This window comes from Austrofundulus limnaeus, unplaced genomic scaffold, assembly GCF_001266775.1.
Source record: "Austrofundulus limnaeus strain Quisiro unplaced genomic scaffold, Austrofundulus_limnaeus-1.0 Scaffold7, whole genome shotgun sequence".
Classification (NCBI taxonomy): Eukaryota; Metazoa; Chordata; class Actinopteri; order Cyprinodontiformes; family Rivulidae; genus Austrofundulus; species Austrofundulus limnaeus.
In genome coordinates this window covers 1,463,681-1,486,871 of record NW_013952409.1, presented here as the reverse complement: position 1 = coordinate 1,486,871, position 23,191 = coordinate 1,463,681, and the positions used below count along the sequence as shown (strand labels likewise).

Below are 23,191 nucleotides of genomic sequence, written 5' to 3'. Positions count from 1 at the left end.
CACTCGTACGCACAACTTAAGAACAAATCTGTGCGTACGAACGGTTCTTGCATGAGGCCCATTGAATGTTCTTTCAGTTCCTTCTGCTCATTTTTCATGATCTGTGGAGTGACGAGAGCTGTTGTGTAACCCACAAGTCTGAACGTAATGTTCCATCCAACATGAACACAAACGTAGGTGTGATGGCCGCCCGGCCCACCGGCCTCGACCAATCGGCAGGCAGCTGRGCTCGTTACAGCTTTTTCCTCCCACATCCACACCTGTCTGTATTTATACCCTCCGCAGATTCAACAGAGCCCTTCTGTTCCAGTGGGCACAAACACACAGTTTTACTGTAAGACGGACACACTGTGCTGCAGAACTTTAAAAAAAAACCTTTAATGGGCTGCAGATGTGAGCTGACTCTGTTTGGATGCAACCACATCAGATGACATCATTTACAAATGAACAAATGAGGTTTTGACCGATTCATAAAGARGAACAAACGAGCGGGTTTTCATCAGAAAATGAATGAGAAACCATCAAATTATCAAATCTTCACTCATGTTTTAACTAACTAAAAACAGAACTGTTAAAGGACCTGTGACATGCTTATCTGTCAAATACAAAAAMAATTTTATCTATATTTAAAGGGCACCTATTATGCAAAACTCACTTTTTTCATGTTTTTGAACTTACTTTTGGGTCTCTACTGCTTCGAGAAGCAGTCCAAACACTAAAAAAAATGCACCCAGACATTTTTTAACTGTAATAATATGTATTTTTAGGTATCTGGAAACGTTTTCAAAGCACGTTATTCTGACGTCACAATAACAGMCACCTAGCAACTTAAACCAGACTCCAGCTCCTCACAAGYCAACCCGAGGTGAAGCTCCACCCACTTCTTCACGGGACGACAGTTCTGCTGTTTTTATAGCAGCCATGGAGAACAGAGATTCCTGAATTAATTTTATTTTTTTATCTTTGATGACAGTGTTCTAACAAAATTGCCAAAGAAAGCTGTAGTTTGTGAAAATAATTTCACTTTGGAAATTTCTACCATGTCGGGGGGGCGGAGCTAATGTAAACAAACAGTTGGGAGGGGGGTTTCCATAACAACTTCTGCATACAGCACAAGCTGGAGAGAGCTGAAGAACAGGCAGGACTGAAAAGGTGAAATTTCATATTTTGAGATTCTTTTTGTGAATTGAATCAAATGAACATGTTTTGTATAGCCCACAGATGGATCCTAACTTGTGCTAGTACCCCCATAACAGGTGCCCTTTAAGAAAATTAGCATAATACYCATGGTTTTTACCCATTTTGTCTCATAAACTGGCATATTTTCTCTTGAATTTGGCTCAGCAAACTGAAACAGGAAGTGACATCAAAGGGGAACTCTTTAAGAAAAGGAACTCTCTTGATTTTTTTTTTACTGAAAAAATCTTATTTAAACATTTCTTCTGCTCTGATAGTGACTCAAAATAATCTAAAGAAACAGCAGATTCTTCTCTAATTATTGTAGCATCGCTCTGTTTACATGCAGACATTCCCATTTGACGCCACTTCCTGTTTCTTCACATGCAAATATCTAAACAACTGTTCATCTAAACCGTGTGAAGTTTGCAATATGTCATGAATGTTCTCTTTCCAAAAATGCATTCACATTTATTACAAAAATTTGATGTCACAGGCACTTTAATTACTTATTTCTTGCACAAAAAAAAAATTGTATCTGATGAGGTTTTTATAGTTTCTAGGTAAAAATAGGTGCTTTAATAAACCTAAATGTTCAAAGAAGCTGGGTGTTAGGTACAGAAAACTGTGAACATTAATGCCTACATGTAAATATTATTACTCATGACATTCCTAGTTTAGTATCTGCTAACTGTGTTTGGCCTTTTAAACAAAAATTGGGTAAAAAATWAAATAAAATTGAAGTTTTCTGCACCAACTCATCTCATCGAATCAAAGTTATAAAACTGATTTTGAKATCTTTTTGTTTCCAAACCACAAACGTTCACATGGCTCCAGTTACCGTCGGGAGGTTCCAGGTGACCCCCAGCATCGACATCCCCGACCCCGTCGCACCCGCTGCACCGCAGACGACCGGGAGCCCCCAGTCTGAGAGCAGCACGGAGGAGCAGGTGGAGTCTGAAACCAGCATGGGCACCTCCCTCACCATGTCCCCTCCTCACCCCGACAGAGGCACTTCCACAGGGGTCCAGCAGGAGGCTGGCAACCCACCYGGGTGGGCTGTGAGCCAGGAGCAGCAACAGCAGCAGCATCGTCGACACGACAGAGGAGGTGAAGGAGAAGAAGGTGAAGACGAGGAGGAGGAGGAGGTGCTGGAGGAGCGGTCGAGGGCGAGGAAGAGAGGGCGCAGGAGGACGTGCAGCCTCAGCCTGATGGGGACATCGGCCGACAGCGGCCTCTCGGTGACCGCCGCCGACCCCGAGGGGAGGCTGTGGGACGGCGCGGCGGGGAGCCCTCAGTACGGCAACGCTCTTCATCACCTGTGGATGACGACGTACAACCGAAACACCCCGTACCTGAGCAGCGACGACTCGGACAGCGACGGCGAGGAGATGCTGGTGGAGCTTCAGGAGCTCAGAGAGAAGTAGGTTTTCACTCTGGGCYTGAAGTTTCAGCCGTTTTGGGGGAAATTTTAATTTTTTTTATGTCATTTGTCAGACATCTGTCAGAGGTCCAGACTCTGCAGGCGGCCCAGAAGAGAGAGATCGAGGAGCTGTATGAGAGGATGGGGAAGGTTCCCCCGCCGGGCATCGTCTCTCCTGCTGCCATGCTGTCCAGTCGGCAGCGCCGCCTGTCCAAAGGGAGCGGCTTCTCCTCGTCTCGCAGGAACAGTCTGCAGCGCGTGGACATGGTGCCCCTCCAAGGTGACGACAGAAGGAACTTTAAAGTGCCTGTGACGTCAAATCTTTGCWWTAAATATGAAAGCATTTATTAAAGAGAACATTGATACCATACTGAGGAAAAAAATCATGCTGCTGAGATTAACGGTTGTTGAGATATTTGCGTGTGAATTAACAGGAAGTGATGTCACAATAGAACGTTGCTACAAAAGCTAACAGACTGTAGAGAAGAATCTGATGTTTCTTTAGAATATTTTGAGTCTATCGGATAGATGAAAACTCAAAATAATATTGTTTCAAAGAACAAAGACCACGCCCCCAGAGGCGAAACTGTACTTCCTGTTTTCTGTTTATTTTAATTTCTATTTATTTTAAAATCTGTCATTTTAAAGTTAACATGTTTGGTTTCAACGTAAAGTTTTTCTACATCCACCATAGTTTAAACCACAAAAAGTTGAATCAGAAAGTAAACAACTTGGACAAAATGGCATCAACATAAATCTGTAAATGTTTTGATCGTTTGTTTTTTCAAGAACTGCAAATCAAAGCAAATATGTTGTAGAGTGTTTTTAAAGATTTTTTAATAACCTTGATTTAGAGTAAATCGGCACCAGTTGGAGGCAAACATAATAAAATCTCATTGTTTTATACGAATAGGATGGAAAATAAATGTGTTGGTCATTTAAAAATAAAAAAACAACATTCCAAAATGAGATGTAAGAAAAAATAATACTTTAAATTAAAAACCTAAGATTTCTTAAAGTGCCTGTGACAAGAAAAATTTTAAATAAATATAAAGGCATTATTGGAAAAATAACATTATTAGCATTTTGCAACAACAATTTCCTGCTGCTGAGATGAAGAGTTGTTGAGATATTTGCATGTGAAGGAACAGGAAGTGATGTCCAAGGGGAACGCCTGCATGGAACAAAGCATTGKTAWAATAGCTAACGACAGACTGTGGAGAAGAATCTGATGTTTCTTTAGATTATTTTGAGTCYCTATCAGAGAGATGAAGAGTCAGAGTTCAAWTAATATTGTTTCAATAAACAAAGWTWACAGATTTCCCCTTTGATGTCACTTCCTGTTGCACTTTYGCTGAGCCAAGTTCAAAAGAAAATGTGCCATTTATGTGACAAAATTGGTAAAATCACGTTTTACGCAAGGTTTCTTATATAAAAGTGTTTTCTTTGACTTTATGTATTTGATGAATAGGCATGTCACAGGCACTTTAACATTTACCAACATGGTCAGTCCTGTGCTGAATAACAAAATGTRGTTATTTCTTTACTAAAACCTCTAATTTTGCTCTAGTTTATTTTAACAGCATGAATCTTTGCACAGGTAATGTCTATATGTAGATTTATGGTTTCCAAGAGCTTTTAGCCTTGTTCATTATACTTTTAAAAGGGTTATAGATGTTATAGTAGACTATTTRAGTGGTTTATAAATGCTGAGATAGTTACATTTCACGTTATTTTAAACAAAAACTTCAGAAAAACCTTTGGGGCTGAATAGGTTAGAGTTCCCCTTTGATGTCACTTCCTGTTTCATTTTAACCGAGACAAGCTCAAAAGAAAATATGCCAAATGTGACAAAATGGGTAAAATCCTTTGCTTTATGTCAAGTTTCTTAAATATAAAGATGTTTTCYACTTTTTGTATTTTAAGGATATATGTCACAGGCACTTTAAGTTATTCCAGACTTTATTTGACCACCGCTCTGTTTAACCAGGCATCATTAGGAGAAACTCTCTCGGCAGCAGCAGCAGCGGCTCGCAGGATAAACACAGTAAAGGCGTCACCTTTGCCAAAGACATAAGTAGAATGGTGAGGGAAGACAGCTGCTATAACAGATGTTTCTCAGCTTTCCAAGTAAAAGCTAAAAAAAAGGCTGATCTGTTCTWTTTGTTTTCCAGTAAGACGCAGCAAAGCATGCTGAAGATCTGGACTACCTCATCTGAAGTGGGACTGCAGTCAAAGCGGTCTTTAACCCCYCGTCACCGGCACGCCGATCAACACWCTGCTTCCCTTCGTCACCAATCACACGCCGGAGCTCACTTACCTCAAACTGATAGAAACTGTTACTGATGGAGCGTCCAGCTCTCACATCTGCTGACATCGCTGCAGCTCAGTGTGTCTGCTTTCTGTTAAAAGTGACATTTCTCTCTCTCTCTCTCCTGTAAATAAATGGTTTGGACGTATTGAACTTGCTGCTGTTTCTCTGCAGAATCTCACTTTTACGTTTGCTTTGACGCAGTCCAGTCATGGTACGAAGAGCTGCAGGGATGTGGCGTTTAGCCGTGAAACTGGCCCAGAACCACAGAAACTTCACCTTGAAAAACGACTTTAATGTGATCTGCTAGCGCGTGTTGGGAATGACTCTCAGCTACTACCACACCAGACTTTAGCTCATTATCTGTCAAATTCACAAATTCCGTTTGTCGATTAGCTGTGGCGGCCATCTTGAATTCGGTTGACTCCAGAAGTTAATCAGTTGTAGGTGCACATTTACTTTTGAAGCATTTCATCGACATCTGTCCTGTGGTTCATGAGGTATTTTGCTAATAAATMGAGTCCAGTTTTTACTGGTTATAATTGCAGAAGTTGGGAATGGCTCCCAGCTACCATCACACCAAATTTCAGGTCAATACCTGTAAAATTTACTGAGCTATACCCATTTTTGTGTTAAGACTGCTTCGCGGTTTAAAAAAAAATCTGATTTAAATACGACATTTTAATTTATTCAAATAGGTTCACACTGTGCAGCTGTGCTCAGACATACTTTATGAAAATGTGATGCTTCTTTAAGACTATATATATATATATATATATATACACACACACACACACAAAAAGAAGTTGGTTTTAAGCCATCAATTAAAAAGCTGGTACAGAAACATTAAGCATGGTTTGAAACATGGGGGAAAAGTAGATTTTATATTCTTTAGTTGTGAAAATCCACTTTTAAACTACTGGCTTCCTTGTTGACTGTACATGTGTAAAGAACTGAGTGATTTTATAGAATATGTTTACAGTTTTAACTGAATACTTCTGCTTTACGAGGAAAAAAAATCACATTTGTCGCTTGTTCTGTAGATCAAGCTCCTTGTGCACTTTAGCAAACGTTCTTTTAGTTCTGTTATTCAACATATTTGTGGTTAAACTTGTTCATTTTGCCTGTAATGGAGGAAGAATATCTTATGTCTTTTCATTGACTGTGCTTAAAAGATATTCAAGGTGTGAATCTGTAGCTGTGGCCTTATAAAATATTCACCTGGCAGTCAAAATCTTGTAATATATTTCCAAGGGGGGAAAAAAATAGAAATCAGATTTTTGAATGTAAATATATATATAATTGTGTTGCTTCCTGAAGCTGCTGTCCTGCCAAGCTGAATCTGTGCCTTTCTCTAACGATGTCTTACTTTATATTTTTATTCAAGATCCTGTTGCTAGAACAGATGTTAAATTTTAAACAAATAAAAGCGATTGTAAACACMTTGGCTCTTCTGTTGTACAGACACACTTAGACGGTCCGGTCAGGTTCATTTAATTCAAATTCACACTTCAACAACATAAACAACAAATTTAACCAGACTGATGAATGTGTTTTCCTTCTAGTGTCACTGGTAACTCTTTTGTTGAAGGCCGCTGCAGATTTTAAAGTTCCACAGTTTGAATTTTCCTCGCATTGTGTGCACAAAGCTGGAAACTTCAACTTATAGGCGGCGATAAAGCAACAGTTGGAGCTAAGTGGAACATGCTGGGGTCATCTGATTAGTCCCTTCCACTGAAAGGAGGTCTAATAAAGATCAAGACATGTCAAATGTTAAATTCAACAAAAGCAACCCCATCATTCCCCCTCTGAGTCCGTGAGTCCAGGCATAGAACCAGCGACATCATCTGTCTGCTCTGGTTAAGTGCAGGATGAACACACGGGTCCCATCAACGCCCGACTCAGTTGGCTCCAGTCTTTGGTCCCCGCAGCCTTGCACGCTTGGCCTCCTCGTCGAGCTCATCCATGATCCGTTCCTGGGATACTGAAAAAAATGTGTAGCCATCTGATTTGGGAGCAAAAGTGTCAAGGCTAATATATGAGATTAGGAGGGGGAAAGCAATGTTAATATGACAAAGGAATGACCAAGTCGACTATAAGATTGTAGAACAAGAGAGGAAACAAAGTGTTAAAAGTCAAAGTCATAAAATACATAGTCTTAGTACACTGCATTTGTTACGGAATATGAACTATCAACAATACTACATAATACTACTAATACATACTATCAACAATAGCTGATTTTCTAGGTGTGTGCTGATAACAGTTATGGGGCTAAAACACAATTTCAGATTCATGATTTGTCAGATTAAAGTCCGTTTTCTGCTTCAACTTGGAACAATTTAAGGAAACTGATGTCTTGGAGGTGATGATGTCTCTAGATCACGGAGGTTACATGTGTTTAGTTTGATTAGCAGAACCCGCCTTAAATGATCGCTCATTTAGTTCAGTGTTAAATATGAAAACATAACGTGATGCGTTCAGGAAACCTCGAAAATCTAAACACCCGGAAGTCATCGATTTCATTTTCTCGTAGCCTCTCTTCTAAAAACTGAATTAGGAAACATTTTAATGTTTTAAAGTTCTAGATAGCATTATTAAGTGTGATTTCAACAAGAAAAATGCTTTATTCGAATATAAATAGCCTACTTCCATTCCAAATAAACCCTCACAAGTACTTAGCTAACCAAGTTAACATCAATAGTTAGTCAAATCTTCAATTAACAGTTCAATCAGTCTATAACACAAACTTATATGACAACATATTATTCAATAAATATTCTGCCGTGATAAAAACTTCTACTCACAAGTTACAGAGTAACTATAGCACGTTAAGCTAACGTTACGTAGTTCACCTTGTGTTTGACAAGGATACAAATTCCCAGCACGACCGCACCGATGGCGAGTCCTGTCACAATATTTCGCACACGGAGCTGTGGCGTTTTCCTCTTCCACTGCTTGAGCTCTGCTTGTCTGACAAAGTACATCTGTTCGCCAGAAAGATCCTCTTTATTCGGATCTATCCTCTGTGCAAAAGGAGCGTTAGACTCTGGAGGAGGTTTCTTGTCAGCCATGTCTGAATTCAAGAGGAGGAGTGGAGAAACACGCCGCTGACTTTCAAACCATCTACCGCGCTGTTTGAGTTCAGGTGCACAAAGCGTAGCCCGTCACTAAGTTGTCAGATCTGTGTTAACGTATCGATAGGAAACGCAGGCTGACGACACTACGGTGGCCGACAGGTGCAAATACTGCAAACAAAAAAAAAAAACGATGCAAACTAAAAATGCTGCATTCATAAATTGACTGCAAATTAGAAAACGTTGCAAACTTCAAAACATAAAAAAATCAAGAAAAAGAGGCCGCAAAGAAAACAATTCATGCAATCTAAAAACCGACTGTTAGAAAAATTATGCAAGTTCAAAAGCACACGGCTAGGCCTACCAGTGACCCCGGGCCAGCAGAGGTACTGGTCAAACGCCCTGGGCCATGGCAACTGGTAAACTCTTTTACTTTTAATAGCAGTTCATATTTAGGCACGTCTGGAGGAGGACGGGTGCTGACGACTGCTTACATGAACAGATAATCCGTAATTTACACAAATTTTCCCTCATTTTGCAGGCAGCTATTCAGACAGAGCAATCTCATATATCTTTTCAAAAACTCATCTTCAAAATTATTTTCTATCAGAGCCTAGGACGCTAAAAAACAATAAATAAAATTGAATAAAATATGGGGTTCCATTTGTGCCAAAATTATGTTGTTGCGCCTTTGTTCATGTTGTTGCGCCTTTGTTCATGTTCTTAAACCTTGTGTTTAATAACACAACCATTTTTTTTCCAGTTTTTCAGCTAGAAATAAGTTCACCAAAATGCAGCTTGCGCTGTTATCTAAAATTTAGTAAAATTTGATTTGTTGATGAAATAGGCACTCATACAAACGGCTGTCTGAGAAGTTGTCATCTTCTTTTGTAATCTTTTTATTTATTTATTTACTTTATTATTATTATTATTACTATTATTGTTGTTTTGTTTGTTGCTTTTTTCTCTCTTGTTTCTTTTTCATTTTTAATTGATCATCAGGGTGTGAAATCGTTATTTATGTATATGCTATTAGTCAAATGGGGTCAGTGTTATTCTTTCTGCTCCTTTTCATTTAAAGATATTGTGTCTGTGTTTTGTTGAAATTTTTTTATTAAATGAAATAAATGATGATAAAACTTAAATATGTAAGAGTGATCAGGAGTGTATAATTCCTCACTTCACATTCTGTGTCACCAGCTTCCCGTCCCAAAATGAATACGTATGAGTCAACTTGTTTTTTTAAATCTGTTTATACTAAAGTTTACCCACAAATTTTCATTAATTTGATATTATGTGATGGTTTTACTTTATGAAATTATTTTTTGAGTTTTTAACACTTTTGCTTTTACAAATGGGCTGTGAGTGGTAGATGAAGCATAAAGACGTAAATTCATAACAAAAATAGTTTAATAGTTTTTAACAGGGTTACAGCAAAGTTTGTTTACTTAAACTGAGGAAATCTGGTCATAATAATAATAATAATAATAATAATGTTAACAGGAGATCTTCCTGCTGCACCATTAATGTGAAGTTCCACTGTTGTCCTGCAGGGGGAGCAGCGAGCTGAACTCAGTGCAGTTTCTTCTGGTCCATCTGGGCCTGCTCCCTGGCTTTCCTCCTCTTCAGCTTCTTTTTGAGGAGGAACAAGTCGATGTAGATGATATGATCCAACACTGTGGAGGCGCAGAGGAGTCCTCCATGTAGAGCTCCTGCTATCCCACAGCTGAACACGTCCTGACCTGAAAACACACAACATGAAGGATGATACACTGTTCTTACAAAAATCCTTTGACAGACAAACGTTAGAGCAAAAAGTTAAACTTTTAAGATAAAATCATCACACTGCAGCTGAGCTCTCATATTTAAAGGATGTGAAAGATTTTAAGGGCTCATAATGTGTCTTTGTAAAAGTTTCCTACCTGAGATGTAGAGGTTTTTAACGGGGGTGCTGCACCGGTTCTTGGCTACGGCCTCTGCGTAGAACCGTTCCAGGTTATGTTCTGCAGAGTACATGGCTCCACGCTGAGCTCCCAGGTAGTGCATGTTGGTCAGCGGGCTCGCCACGTCCTGGAAAACCAGCTAAAGAACCGGACAAATGGAAGACTTTTTAAAAAATATATTCTGAAATGCTTTGAATAAAAAAGCTAAACTAATCAGGACAAAAAAATAACATTAACAAAACAAACATCAACAGCTGAAATCAGCTAAATAAAAACCACAAAATCATAGCTAAGAGATAAAACTAGTAAAACAAGGGCTGAACTTTCAAAGCAGTAGCTGAACGATAAAACATCAAAATAGTTTCTAAAAGCTAAAATGAACAAAACAGCAGCTAAAAGATAAAACTAACATAACTGCAACTAAATGTGAAAATTAGCAAAGTGAGTAAAAGCTGTTATTTTCCAAACTTTAGCTAAAATCCTTTAAAAACTGTAATTAGCAGAACAGTATCTAAAAGCTACAATTGCAATGTGCTGAAGTAAACTTCAAAAAGCACAATCTGAGTTACGTTTCTAATGTACATTTATGAGAAAAAATGTAAATAAAGTTAAATGAAGCTCAGAAAGTAAAAGTTAAACCTAAAGTTTTAGCTGTGATCTTAACGAGCTGAACGCTTTTGACACGTGAACAGTTAAATCAGCTGAAAGCTTGTTGATGTAGTATAAATAAATGCTGACTCAGCATTCACACAGTCTACACATCTGAGACACAAGCTTAACAAACACTGAAAGTAGCAGGGTTTTTTTTTTTTTTAACAGTAAATTTTAAAACGGATGCTGAGAGATCCCACCTTGTCTTTAATTTTAGGGAACACGGTGCAGGCCCAGGCAAAGAGGTTCTTGGCAAATCTCATTTTGTAGTCATAGTACTCGTCACCCCTCCTGCGCACCGTGGTGTCCTTCCACTCTTCAAACCACTCGTACTTGACCATGGTCAGGATTGTCATGCAGGATTTACCTGAAAGAATCAAACAAAGCAGCTCAGGTGTCTGAAGTCAGAGTTTTAAATAAGGTCCAATCATTATTTATTTATTTATTTATTTATTTATTTATTTATTTATTTATTTATTTATTTATTTATTTATTCTACAGTAAAACCAGTGGTCTGTACCTGGGTGCCTCAGTTTGGCCTCAGGGTCTTTGGCAGATGGGACTGTGATGAACATCATGGGGATGTTATCTGGAGCGTCTTCTTTACTCAAAGCAAAGAACTCTTCCATCCTAACAAAACAACATTTATTATTTATACAAATGGCTTTGAAATATAAAGTACCATCAATGTGTTTTTTTTTTTGTTTTGTTTTTTTTGTCAAATAAGAGGAAATGTAACGTGCATGATTAGGTTTCAGTTCCCTGATTATTCAACAGCGCCCCCTTGTGGTTGTGAAATGATGCTCCTGTGTTCAGATTCATGCTTACGATTTATCCATGTCGTTGTCTTTGAACAGCCAGAAGTTGGTGGACACCAGGCCCAGTTCCTCCTCGGTCCCATCGAGGCCACAGAAGACCAAGAAGGATCCCCTGCCGTGTTTCATCGAGCTCAGTCGTTTCTGAACATCTYCAGTAAAGGTTAGTTTGTTGTTAATGTTACGGGATGCCTTTCTGCTTTACCTCGGAGGAGAGCAGTCAGTCACCTGGTTTGGCCCGTATCTCAGGTGGGAGGAGCTTCTGGAAGGTGGTGAAGATGCCACAGTTGGAAACCACTACAGGTGCGTGAACCTCGACCTCCTCCTGACCTTTCCTCACCTTCACACCTGCCTCACAGCAGACACAGTGTATTAGCATTTCAGCCTGTACAACCGAGGCATCAAGCTCGTTTCAGAGGGCTGCAAAAGAATAACGGTTGTAACGAACTTCGACGTTTCAAGTTTAACTTTGACCAAACAGGAAGCGTCACGTGCCTCGTCACATTATGGCTGAGCACCACTGAGCTCTACCTGGTATTTCCTGCARWGAAWGTGTTTTAACACYTCCTCTTATAAACAATGAAAAGTACTACGAGTARGACTGACTAAATGTGAAATAAAAAATACAGAAATATGATTAAAAGTAAAACAAGTTTTCTTGTATGGTTTTACTCACTGATGAGTTGTGTGCTCTCTTGAATTCMGAACTCTCTCACTTTCCAACAGGAAATTCCCACTGGAGGGGGATTCCATTTAAAATTTACAACTTGTACGTGGGAAATTKCTACCTCCCAGTACAACTGGGCTMACAAAAARGCGYTGAAATGGAGATCTTACYWGGTGACATTCGCTGGCTARGATTGAACCCTGTGCATCTCCAGCTAGTGGTGAATTGCCATTAATTTGCGAGTAAAACAATCTGGGAGATGTAGTTTATGGTCAACGCTYGCTTTAAAGCAATACACTTTTATTTTAAGACAATAATTCCTTGTGTTTGCGGGCCACATAAAATGCTGTGGCAGGCCACATTTAGCCTGCGGGCCTTCAGTTTGACATGTTTGCTCTAWTGGGTTAGTTTATATAAGTTAATATGATAGCTTTTTGAACAGCCTAATTTTGAACAAAATAGTGTTTAATTTTGATGATAAGCTAAGGACGGATGAATAAATAAGGAAATTTCATATCGGTTCCAGCTAACACTATTTTACAAAACTTTACAAAGCTGTCCTGTTCAGTTATTATGCTGCTGCCTTCACAGGTGAGCAGTTTGTGTGCATTTTTTATGGTTATTTGATTGTCTACGACAGGTAAGATATTATTTGCTCATAACCAGACTTCAAAAGACCTGAACTGTTCCTTTAACAGGTAACCTGGTTTTGGTTCTCACCGTAAGCCGCTCCCTTGTCGTTCACCAGGATCTGCGAGACGGGAGCTCTGACCAAGCAGTTGCCTCCATGTCTCTGAATCGTGCGGATGATGTGGAAAGCGATCTCGCTGGCGCCTCCTTTAGGGTAGTATGCGCCTCGTTTGTAGTGATGAATCAGGAGGGCGTTGATCAGAAGGCTAGATTCTTTAGGAGGAACTCCTGCGTGGAATAAGAGCAACACTTCAGTTTTTATGCAACAGAGATACAAACAGATTTGAGAGTGTTGATCACATCTGCTCTAAAGAACAGCAGACCTGTTAAAGACCCACCGTAGAAGAGGTAAGAAAAGAGAATCTGCAGATCTTTGTTTTTGGTCAGTGTGTTCATGAAATCTGTTGCACATGTCCCCGAGAGGCGGAAAACCGGAGAGACAAGATCTGCGATTCCCGACTTCAGCAGGAACAAAGAGACCCACTGAGGGATCAGCTTCAGAGACGCCAAATAATGAGTTTTCTTAGCTGAAATCTGTCAAGTTAAAGAACAAATAAAAAAAGAGTCCAGTTAGGACAGAGGCTGGACTCGGATGAGTGTCCACCAACAATAAATACCTTCATGATTTTGAAGAACGTCTCGATGGCCTCCTCCTCAGCAGGGAATTGTTTTATTAAGTGAGTTTTCATCTCGTTTTTCCCAGAGAGAATGGTGTATTCCCGTTTCTCGTCGCCCAGACCGATCTGGATGGTGTCGAAGTGTTGATTCAGCTTCTGGAACTCCAGCTGGCCCTCTGTGATCTGGTCGAAGACGACTCGTAGCAAACTGTTCTCATGGACCTGGCCAATGTAGTGAAGACCTGAAGAGAAGATTTATTTTTTGTAAAGTTGCTTCTGAGTTTTTCTTCTTGTCTGACACATTTGTCAGACAAGTAGCTCCAAATTTGACTCTAAAAATACTTTTCTAAACAGAAGCCCAAACCACCCCACCTCCTCCACCGTGCTTTACAGTTAATGTCAGGTTTTTCTGTTGATRTGACTGGTTTTGTTAGTTTGGACCTTCTTACCGACGTCAAACTCAAAGCCTTTTTCTATGTAAGTGTGGCAGCAGCCTCCGGCCTGGTCGTGCTGTTCRAGAACCAGAACTTTCTTTCCAGCCTTGGCCAGTGTGGCTCCAGCTGTCAGTCCACCGATTCCACTACCGATCACGATCGCATCCAGGTTCTGGGGCACTTTGTCGACGCTGAAACCTGGGCAGAAACGCACAGGAACGCTGTTAAATTACTGTGATTTTAGTCCACTGTGAATGTGTTATATAACAGTCTGAAGGTTGTAACCCACACCTTTCACAATCTGTTTATTGTAATCTAATTTAGATAAAGCTCACGTAAAAAACTAATTGCATTTCTGCTAATTTAGATCTGATCTTCAGTAGCTTTTATAGCACAGCAGTTAGAAACAATATAAAAGGTATTAATTTAAAAAYGTACAAGCTTTAAAGAGTAGCTTTAAATTCAGGTAAATGATCCTTTATTAGACCGATAGTGGTACAAACCTCCACACAAAGGCAACCAATAGGAAATATGTGAAACACATAAGAAAACCCAGTCCTATTTGGAGCTCAATAAATCAAACATTCACCACAGTAGATCACATGCATCAAACTAAAGGCCTGTGGGCAAATTGTGGCCCACCATATCCTTTTATGTGGACCGCAACTGCTTCAAAGATGTATTAATGTATTAAAATAAGCTGCTTTAAAGCCAGCATTGATCATAAACTACACCTCCCATAATGCGTGTTGATTATTTTACCCGTYAAATGACAGCATCCCACCATTAGCTGGAAGTGCACAGAGTTCAAAAGWAGCCYTTAGCTGGCAATAATCACCGAGTTAAATCTCCATTTATCTGCATTATCAACAGCAACTTTTGCTGCAGCTCAGTTGTACTGGGAAGTGGAAATTTCCCACTTATAAGTCATAAATTTCAATTGGCATGTCCCTCCTGTGGGAATTTCCTGTCAGAAAGTGGGAGCATTCAGAATTCTAGACAGCACCACAACTCAACAATAAGTAATACTCGGTTACTTTTACTTTTAATTGTATTTCTATATATTTMATTTCACATTTAGTCAGTCGTGCACATAGAGCTTTCTTAGTGTTTAAAAGAGGCCGTGTCAAAACACTGTTTCTATGCAGGAAATACCAGGTAGAGCTCAGTTATTGTTTGTTAGAAGTGGTCAGCCATAGGGAGACAAGGTTTCATGTTTAGTTAAAGTTAATTACAACCTTAACGCAGTAGAATCATCATTCACAGTTAAAATACTACAGAAAGTTGTACTTTACATATTTGTACTGGCATTTTGATACATGGATGGATGGATGGATGGATGGATGGATGGATGGATGGATGGATGGATGGATGGATGGATTTTGATACATTTTACAATATTTCAGTTTTTACTTTTTTTCCCCAAAATATTCAACCGTTGATGTCTCACTCTTACTTTAGAGCTGTCTAAAAGTTAAAAAACTTATCACACACAAGCTCTTTTTACTCACAACACTTTAGGTAACATATACAAATTATACATCAGATTGTAGGATTTTTTGTCTTCTTTCATTTAGAATTTCTCAGTTTTAAAGGACTTGTGGTTTCCTCAAATCTCCCCAGAGTGCAGAGAGCACTRAAATCCAAGTTTCCACAGACTTCAGGTATTCTTTAGCTCAGAATGTCTTTAAAATGAAAACTGAAGGATCTTTTTAATTGATATTTTCCACATAAAGCCCTGAAACCATCAGAGTCTTCTGCTGCTCACAGCGCAATTAAAAATAAAGACAGAGGCTTGATTTTCAGTCTGTTTCTGTCTGCCTCTTACACTTCTTGTACGGCTCGTACAGTGAAATGTGTTTTTTTTTAGCTCAGATTATTCCAAATTATTAAAAAGTTGCAGATGCGAATACACATTGTGTTTTCTGCAAGCTTTTAATCCGTTTTACCTTGCTTGATGACTTTGTCCCTCTTCTTCTGGTCAAACTCACGAGGTCCTGGGGGTCTCACCGACTCCAGCGAGAAAGGACTTCCTTTACCAAACAGGTACCAGTAGGTGCCACCAGCCCAAATAACCAACAAGATCAGGATAATTAAGAGCCACATTTTAAAAAATATATACTGTATATATCTGAAATCAAATAAGTGTCTCTGCAGCAGAAGTTTCTCAGCCGTGGTTGTTCTGCATCTCAGAACGCTCCTTTTATTGAGCTGCTGTGCCAAAGGTCTGACTGAATTGACCGTAGCATTGATATGTAACGCTTTATGTTATGAAAAGCAGTAAAGATAAAAAAAAYGTCCAAAAACCCACTTTTCTCGTGATAACGGAACTAAAGTCTATCGCTGCACGAATCACAAGAAACACAGTTGGTTCTCTGTGTCTCCACTCATACTGACATCATTTATATGTGGTTTTATAAAAGATTTGTTGTTGGGTTTTTTTATTATGAACTACCGTTACAGACTGTAAAAAGGTTGGTCATAAGATATGATAAGCGTCATTACCACATCCTGTAATGCAGCTAAAGCTGAGGTTATATTGACCTTTCTCTGATGGTCCTCTGATGTTGGATTTGTTTGAACTTGTATGACCATGAATTCTCATGTAAAAAAGATAAAAATATCAATTTATTTGTAATTATAGTTGCACACTTGCAGAGCATGCTGTCTTATCGGAATACTGACTTCATAATTTTGCTGTAAAATGTGTAAAACAGTTTCTGACAGATGGGATAAAACTACAGCTCTTTGGCTTCATTTTATGCATATTTTTGTAGAAGGACTCAAACAAATTTATCCTTGTCTGTAAATTAATTATGCAACAGCTCTTATCTGATAAGACAATTAAGATAATTTATGCATGACAGCGCTTTAGCCTGTTTTATGCCTTTACAACCTGCAGCTGATTTAAATCATTAAGTTTCAAAATTCAGGTCAGAAACAAACAGCTGTTGTCCTTTAACACAAATAAAACCTGTAAAACTTTAGAAGATGTGAACACTTATGTAACTAATCGTATCTACAGATATATATAATCTGAAAGATGATGATCAACTTTATTACATTTCAAGTCGCGTTATCTTCATTATGGCAGAGATATCTTGGCTCGCTATCGTTTTCCTGTGTCTGTGCGTGGACTTTACACTAAAGCTTTACCATTTTTCTTATCTTGCCCCTGAGCTGCAGAATCTGCAGCCAGAGATAAAATAAAACCCAACAAATGACAAAATAATCTACTTTTTTTTATGAATAAACATTTGGGGTGCTAAGTGTAGAATAAAATGTTTTAAAAAAATGCCACTAACTTTCATTATTTCACTCACTCTGAGTGTTAACATTTTTCCACTAACATTTTATTGTTAATTAGCTCGCTGTTCTTATAATTTGCTAAAAAAAAAAAAAAAAAAAAGAGCAACTGCAAATACTGCTGAAGATAGTATTCAAAATCTAAATTCAAAATGTGTTAATTGAAAACAGCATGGATCGTACAGTGGTCCAGAATTTTTAGGCGCAACTTGGACACTTCGAGTTTAATATCTATGGAAGCGTTAGCAGCATTAATAGCATTAGCATTAGCAGCATTAGCAGCATTAGCAGCATTAAAAATGTTAGCAGCATTAGCAGAATTAGCAGCGTTAGCATTAGCAGCATTAGCAGCATTAGCAGCATTAGCAGCGTTAGCAGCATTAGCAGCATAAAAAATGTTAGCAGCATTAGCYGAATTTGCAGCGTTAGCAGTTGCTGTTGTCTCAAGGTTATGACATCATACCYAGCACCGAGCACCAACAGCAAAGGCTGCATTCCATTGTGTCCGAAATATGTAAAKTTCAACATTTAATGGTTGCARTTAGATTTACACATTTAGCTTTAAGATTTAATGTTTACATATAATATTTAACATTTAAATATAACATTTAGTCAAAATTAYTCAAATGAAAAACAGTGAGATAAATAAATAAAATGTTAGTGGATAATTTTTAACWAGGATTTTTACACAAGWGAGRTACATTAAATAATGAAAARGTGTTAGTTTTGTAACATTTTATCCTACATCTGGTGCTCTGTATAAGCGTTAAATTTTGAGGATATTATTGACTTTTTCCAAAGTGTTTGTTTGTTGATGCTTTCCATCTTTCTTCAAACAGCCAAAGAAACGTATTTGCTCAGTGTACTATAGAATAAAAACATAACACTCTAATATTATTTTTGCATAAAAAAGAGGGTAAGCCATAAAAACATGCACTTTAAAGCTGCACAGTCCAAACACTGCTGCAGGAATGTGGTTTATTGGCTGCAAAGTGACTCTGTAATTGGATGGAGAGCTGAAGATGCAGAGTGCAGCTTAAAGAGTTTATTACAGGAAGCAGCTCTGTGTGTCAACAGGCCCGTCTGACCAACAAATCCTATTAAGATTCAACTCCTTGTGATTCCACCTTCTTCTACTTGTTTTATTTATTTATTTTTACAAATGAACCTATGTGTTAAAAATGAGCGGGAAATCAGTAATCAAAGCAGACAGACCAGGTTTGAACATCTATTTCATTTATTTACAGATTAAACACAGTCTGCAGGTTGTGATGCTAATATTACATTTTCACTTTGTTTAATTTAGTCCACAAAAGCGCAACAAGAATGTATCGTGAATGGAAGCAGCTATGATACAAWAACAGTGAGACTTTTCCTTTATGTGTTATGTTACTACACAGCCTCCTTTGTCTCCCTTGTAGGGGTTCTTGTCATCTGAAACGCCCTTTATCAGCGGGTCGTTTGGCAGCAGTCCTTCAACAAAAGTAATGGTTTCGGTGCAGTTTGCACTCACCTGTTGAAGAAAAACATAAACACATTCCTGTTTTAAAATCTGCACGGCACTTTATAATGCAACATAATATCATGCATTTTGGTTTAATGTAAAAAAATATAAAAATGTATGCAAAAAGAAAGCAGATTGTTTCTTACTGGTGTTCTCGGCGTGCTGACTTCCTTTTTCAGCTGGTCCAGTTCCATTTTCAGGATTTCTTTATCTGACATATCCCGAGCCATCCTGACTGTAAGAGGAGGTCGATTATTAGAACAAAGCCCAAAGCTTCAAAAACACGTGAAGCCTCAGATGTTTAAACCAAAGCCAGCAAAGACAGAAGCCTAAAAGAAGAAGTTTTTACCTGTTGGATGGAGGGATCCTCAGCGATCACAGAGACMTGTGTGGCTCCTGAGAGCGTCCGTGCCTTCCTCTCGCCTGGCTCTTCTCCTCTTCCTCTGACGGARCTGTGTCGTCCTACTGCTCCTCATCCCGGCTGATCCTCGCTGCTGAGGATTTCGTCCTGAGGTCACCAATCCCCTGTGATGGGATTAAACAATCAGGGAGTTTAACTCCAGAACAGGAAGCAGATTCTGCTGATCTGTCCACAGACAGTAAAACAATGAGTTTTTAATCCTGACATCATCTCATAAACATGGAAATTGACGTGATTTGTTTGCTTTAACTGAGTTGGAGTTAATTAATCAGTGGCACCACATCCTGGTCGTTGGGGGGCCAGTGTCCTGGATGTTTTAGTTGCTTCATTGTTACCTTTTTTGTGTTTCTAAACAGCAGTTGGCTGTAGCAGCCATCTCAAATTGGGTTGACTCTAAATGGTAATTAATAGTAGATGTACACACATGAATTATTTTCTGAGAGTTTCATTTAAACTTGTCCACTACTTTACCCACAACACAAACATAATCTAATTTTCACCATTTCTAGCACAAACATCTTCATATTTTAATAAATAATGTGACACAACATGAGGAAAATGGCTTTAAAAATTAAGGTAATGCTTTTTTAATAATTGCACCCTATTTAGCCTTACTTAAGTATAAATCAATGGTTAGTAAACCTTAAAAACATTGTTATTTAGGGATTGTTTATACTTAATAAGCTATAAATTACCACATAATGCTTTACCCATAAAGGCTAAGTACTTCTAATAATAAAATAATTAGGTTTTCCATTGTCTCTACACTTAAAAACACATTTTATTTGGTGGCGTCTTTCTCAAAAATGAAAAAAAGAAAAGAAAAAAGATTTACTTGGTACAAACTCATGATTTTATGATTTCAGGTCGTTCAAACTTATCAATAACCTCCCAGTTCTTTTTCTATCACCTCTGTTTGACATTTGATGTAGGAAATGAGACGTCCATTGATCCAAAGCTCAACCTTCTGCAGGACTCACGCTAAGCCATTTTCAGGATCTGGGTCAAGATTAACCTGAGACACGTCACTGTGGATTAACAGTGTGGAGGTGAGCCTAAATGAGCAGCATCACTTTCATTTAAAACTCTCTGCTTTTTCACTTTTATACATGTGATTTACTTTGCAATTTATTATGACAGTAAATTATCACAAACAGTAAAATTATCAAACAAAAATAATGTTAAATGTGTGCTTTGATTGAAAAGGCATCTTGAAGTCATCGCTATAAGTCTTGATTATTTTTTAAACCAAAATAATAAGAAAGATACTAAATACCTATTAATAATACAATAAAGTTATGCAATCCAACTCATTGCCATTCACCAATAAGAATAGTTTGAAATTTTTTAATCACTTGCTTTTACCTTAATTTTTTTATATTGTTTAAATAAATCATCTGCTGTGGCATATTTATATTTTGTTGCCAATTTAAAATTATTAATTTTTGTATAGGTTTTTGAGGAAGAGTTGTTTTCTTTTGACGACTTGTGTAACTGCATTTTTTTTTTTATTCGCTAGATGGTGTAGAAGGAACGTAGAAAAACCTGCGGGTTGGCTCAGCCAATAGGAGGACAGGTTCAACCCGGAACTCAAAGTTTTCTTCAGAACAAGAGTTGCACATRAACCGTTTGAATGAAAAATGCTTTCTCTGCAACTGTAGAAAGGCTGGGTGCTTTTATTTTGACAACCAGCTGTGTTTTTGCCCGGAAGTGAGTCTGTCTTGTTTCTCGTTGGCGAACGGTGACGAACTTCAACCATGGCTGGTCCCAGTAGGAAGCAGATGCTTAGGTTTCTCGGCCAGCTTGGGGCTTTTATTTTGACCCGATTCGGGTTCTGGAACTGCTTCAGTATGCTAATGCTTTTTGCCGAAAGAGCGGACTCAAAAAGGTAAAACTATATGAAAATGAAACGCATATTTGGCTAAAGTTAGCTAACAAGCTAACGTCGATCATAACTTTTCATTTAGACTGCTAACAGCTAAGAGCTAACATATTGACAGGTGCTGTTAAAGCGATTGAAGGTAAAATTAAGTTAAGTTTTTTTGTTTAGTAACATACAAGCTTTCAGGGGAACTTAATTTAGCTAAACTTAGAAAATTCGTCGCTTGTTTCAGCTTAAAAGGCAGATAATAATGATTATTCTGTTTAATGTATGGTTCAACAAATCTTTCTAACATTTCCTTTTGTTAATTCAGTCTGTGGGTGGGTTCAAACTTACACATCCACACCCCCTTTATCCTGTAATTATAGCTGCTCCAGGGAAATAGGAAGCTATTTTTAACGCCTTCCTGTTCTTCTTGGCTTAGTTTCCCTTTATATCTATAAAATGAGAGCAAATAGGTTAACACTGTGTAGCTCATTATTAGGATGTTTTAGGTAAAGAATGTATGTCTGTGCCTGTGGATTTTCTTATATTATTTAGTTTGTATGTATACAAGCATTTTTATTTTTTGAATATTCATTGAACTAAATAAGTTCTCAGCTGAGACGGAAAAAATAGCCTTAGTATAAAACATAGGACACACTTTTCTTGTTTTTTCAATTCATAAAACTAAACTTTTTAACCGATGAATGAATAAATACATTGCCAGGAAGTTTAATCAGAGTTTGTTTTGATCCACATCCTCCAGAAAGCCAGACATCCACGTACCGTACCTGTATGTGGACATGGGGGTGGCRGTCCTCTGCGCCAGCTTCATGTCATTTGGCGTGAAGAGGAGGTGGTTCGCGCTCGGTGCCGCCGTTCAGCTGGCCGTCAGCACTTATGCTTCCTATGTTGGGGAGCAGGTGCATTATGGGGACTGGCTAAAGGTGAGTCTTTGACTTACCCAACTGGACCGACTTCATTGTGARGTTTTCCTTCCTGGTTGTGATCAAACTAAACTTTATAGCTCAGAGGGACCCGTAAAGCGACGTCAACAACATCAGGGCCTGTATTTATCAAACTTAAGTAGAATTTTAAACTTAAGTGCTTAGATTCTTAGATTTACTCCTACTTTCTGACTTAAGTGTAGAAATTGTTAAGACTTTTAAGTAACTCAAGTAAGGTATGGAATATAGTCATGCTCTACAAAATAAATGAGGGATAAAACAATTACACGTACCGTTGAATAATGCTGGACCTAAAGGTGGACATTTCTGTGTGCCTCTGAAAGCCACACAGAGAATAATAAACTGTCAGAGGGTGAGTAAAGGCAGGCTTCATGAGATGCTGTCACGAGTTTTTTTTTTCTTGTCCACACACTGGTTAAAGACTGAACTTCCCTTTTATTATATTTTCTTTTTTAAAACTCAACCTTGATGAAATCTGTATATTTCATTAAAAATAATTCCTAGTACAACCCCTGTTCTTTCTTTCTTCATTTCTCGTCTTTATTTGCACCCATCCTCTCTTATATGCAAGTTTGTTTTTTGAAATACGCCTTATTGTATGTACATTGTATAATTTTGTGTGTTCTTTAATTAAAAAAAGGGTTGTAAATCAGCTCTAAGACTGACACTAAGATGTAATCCTACACCTCGCTTAAAATGAGACTGAGATGCTTGATGAATGACTTTTAAACTCAGCCTTAAGCCCCAAAATTTACACTTATGTCTATTATTGACAGCATTCTTAAGAGTAATTAAGTTTGATAAATACGAGCCCAGAAATACAGCTCAGCTGGTACCATGGAGGAAAATAATTCTAAGAGTAATTAACAGCATACACAAGACTTTTTTTCTATTTTTTTATTTGAATTTTTTGTTATCAGCATCTCCAACACTGATACAGGAGTACAAAAAACAGGATGATAACTTACATTAAATTATTTAGCTGTAAGGAACTTAAAAATAAAGCAGTTTAGGTGGTATCTATGAGTTTTGCATGATATTGTGGCATGTATTTTTACTTTTATTTAAGCACAAAAATTTTTCTTCTCAACCTTTAATGGTAATTTTAAATACTTCTGTGTTTTATGTACAAGAGAAAAACAAAAGACAGGAAAGAGACATTTTATTTTTTTCATGGTTTTTAATCATGTCTGAGTTTTTGCAGTAGCAGTTTCTTGTAAATATATAAATATTGTATTTACAGCGGGTAAAATAAGTATTGAACACGTCACCATTTTTCTCAGTAAATATATTACTAGAGGTGCTAATGACATGAAATTTTCAC

General features: G+C 38.0%; 5 protein-coding genes across 9 annotated transcripts in view; 2 read left to right on the top strand and 3 right to left on the bottom strand.

Moving 5' to 3' along the window:
* The window catches only part of wnk4a (WNK lysine deficient protein kinase 4a), a 55,364-nt gene extending 50,301 nt beyond the window's left edge, over positions 1 to 5,063 (top strand). For 3 of the 5 annotated variants that reach the window (XM_014032454.1, XM_014032445.1, XM_014032470.1), the window contains 4 exons: positions 2,014 to 2,599; positions 2,674 to 2,879; positions 4,590 to 4,684; positions 4,774 to 5,063. In XM_014032454.1, the coding sequence (XP_013887908.1) occupies positions 2,014 to 2,599; positions 2,674 to 2,879; positions 4,590 to 4,684; positions 4,774 to 4,776 (890 nt within the window). In that variant the 3' untranslated portion in view covers positions 4,777 to 5,063. Of the gene's footprint in view, positions 1 to 767; positions 1,267 to 2,013; positions 2,600 to 2,673; positions 2,880 to 4,589; positions 4,685 to 4,773 lie in introns of those variants that run through there. The other 2 variants (XM_014032463.1, XM_014032475.1) reach the window with 2 other exon arrangements.
* Positions 5,064 to 6,388: 1,325 nt separating this feature from the next.
* On the bottom strand, positions 6,389 to 8,137 carry coa3a (cytochrome C oxidase assembly factor 3a). The gene is made up of 2 exons (XM_014032485.1): positions 7,786 to 8,137; positions 6,389 to 6,915 (listed from the first exon to the last, which is right to left on the bottom strand). The coding sequence occupies exons 1-2, from the start codon at positions 7,982 to 7,984 to the stop codon at positions 6,812 to 6,814; spliced, it is 303 nt and encodes a 100-aa protein (XP_013887939.1). The 5' UTR covers positions 7,985 to 8,137; the 3' UTR covers positions 6,389 to 6,811.
* A 1,242-nt stretch (positions 8,138 to 9,379) lies between these two features.
* si:ch1073-13h15.3 (putative all-trans-retinol 13,14-reductase) lies at positions 9,380 to 16,091 on the bottom strand. Its single transcript, XM_014032414.1, has 11 exons — positions 15,754 to 16,091; positions 13,820 to 14,002; positions 13,371 to 13,612; positions 13,092 to 13,287; positions 12,784 to 12,981; positions 11,625 to 11,744; positions 11,410 to 11,548; positions 11,102 to 11,211; positions 10,782 to 10,948; positions 9,910 to 10,069; positions 9,380 to 9,729 (listed from the first exon to the last, which is right to left on the bottom strand). Exons 1-11 carry the CDS (start codon positions 15,908 to 15,910, stop codon positions 9,560 to 9,562), a joined length of 1,842 nt encoding a protein of 613 aa, XP_013887868.1. The 5' UTR covers positions 15,911 to 16,091; the 3' UTR covers positions 9,380 to 9,559.
* Positions 16,092 to 18,325: 2,234 nt separating this feature from the next.
* On the bottom strand, positions 18,326 to 19,075 carry gngt2b (guanine nucleotide binding protein (G protein), gamma transducing activity polypeptide 2b). Its single transcript, XM_014032436.1, has 3 exons — positions 18,964 to 19,075; positions 18,761 to 18,849; positions 18,326 to 18,623 (listed from the first exon to the last, which is right to left on the bottom strand). Exons 2-3 carry the CDS (start codon positions 18,842 to 18,844, stop codon positions 18,495 to 18,497), a joined length of 213 nt encoding a protein of 70 aa, XP_013887890.1. The 5' UTR covers positions 18,845 to 18,849; positions 18,964 to 19,075; the 3' UTR covers positions 18,326 to 18,494.
* A 1,515-nt stretch (positions 19,076 to 20,590) lies between these two features.
* The window catches only part of tmem101 (transmembrane protein 101), a 6,425-nt gene continuing 3,824 nt past the window's right edge, over positions 20,591 to 23,191 (top strand). The window contains exons 1-2 of the mRNA XM_014032424.1: positions 20,591 to 20,923; positions 21,666 to 21,846. Of these exons, the coding sequence (XP_013887878.1) occupies positions 20,793 to 20,923; positions 21,666 to 21,846 (312 nt within the window). The 5' untranslated portion in view covers positions 20,591 to 20,792. The remainder of the gene's footprint in view (positions 20,924 to 21,665; positions 21,847 to 23,191) is intronic.

Excerpts from the sequence above, each read along its gene's own strand:
- coa3a (XM_014032485.1), bottom strand. The coding sequence starts at position 7,984 with ATGGCTGACAAGAAACCTCCTCCAGAGTCTAACGCTCCTTTTGCACAG. Across the intron at positions 6,916-7,785 it reads TGCGGTCGTGCTGGGAATTT|ATGGCTACACATTTTTTTCA; the intron begins GTATCCTTGTCA and ends CTCCCAAATCAG.
- gngt2b (XM_014032436.1), bottom strand. The coding sequence starts at position 18,844 with ATGGCTCGGGATATGTCAGATAAAGAAATCCTGAAAATGGAACTGGAC. Across the intron at positions 18,624-18,760 it reads TCAGCACGCCGAGAACACCA|GTGAGTGCAAACTGCACCGA; the intron begins GTAAGAAACAAT and ends TTTCTTCAACAG.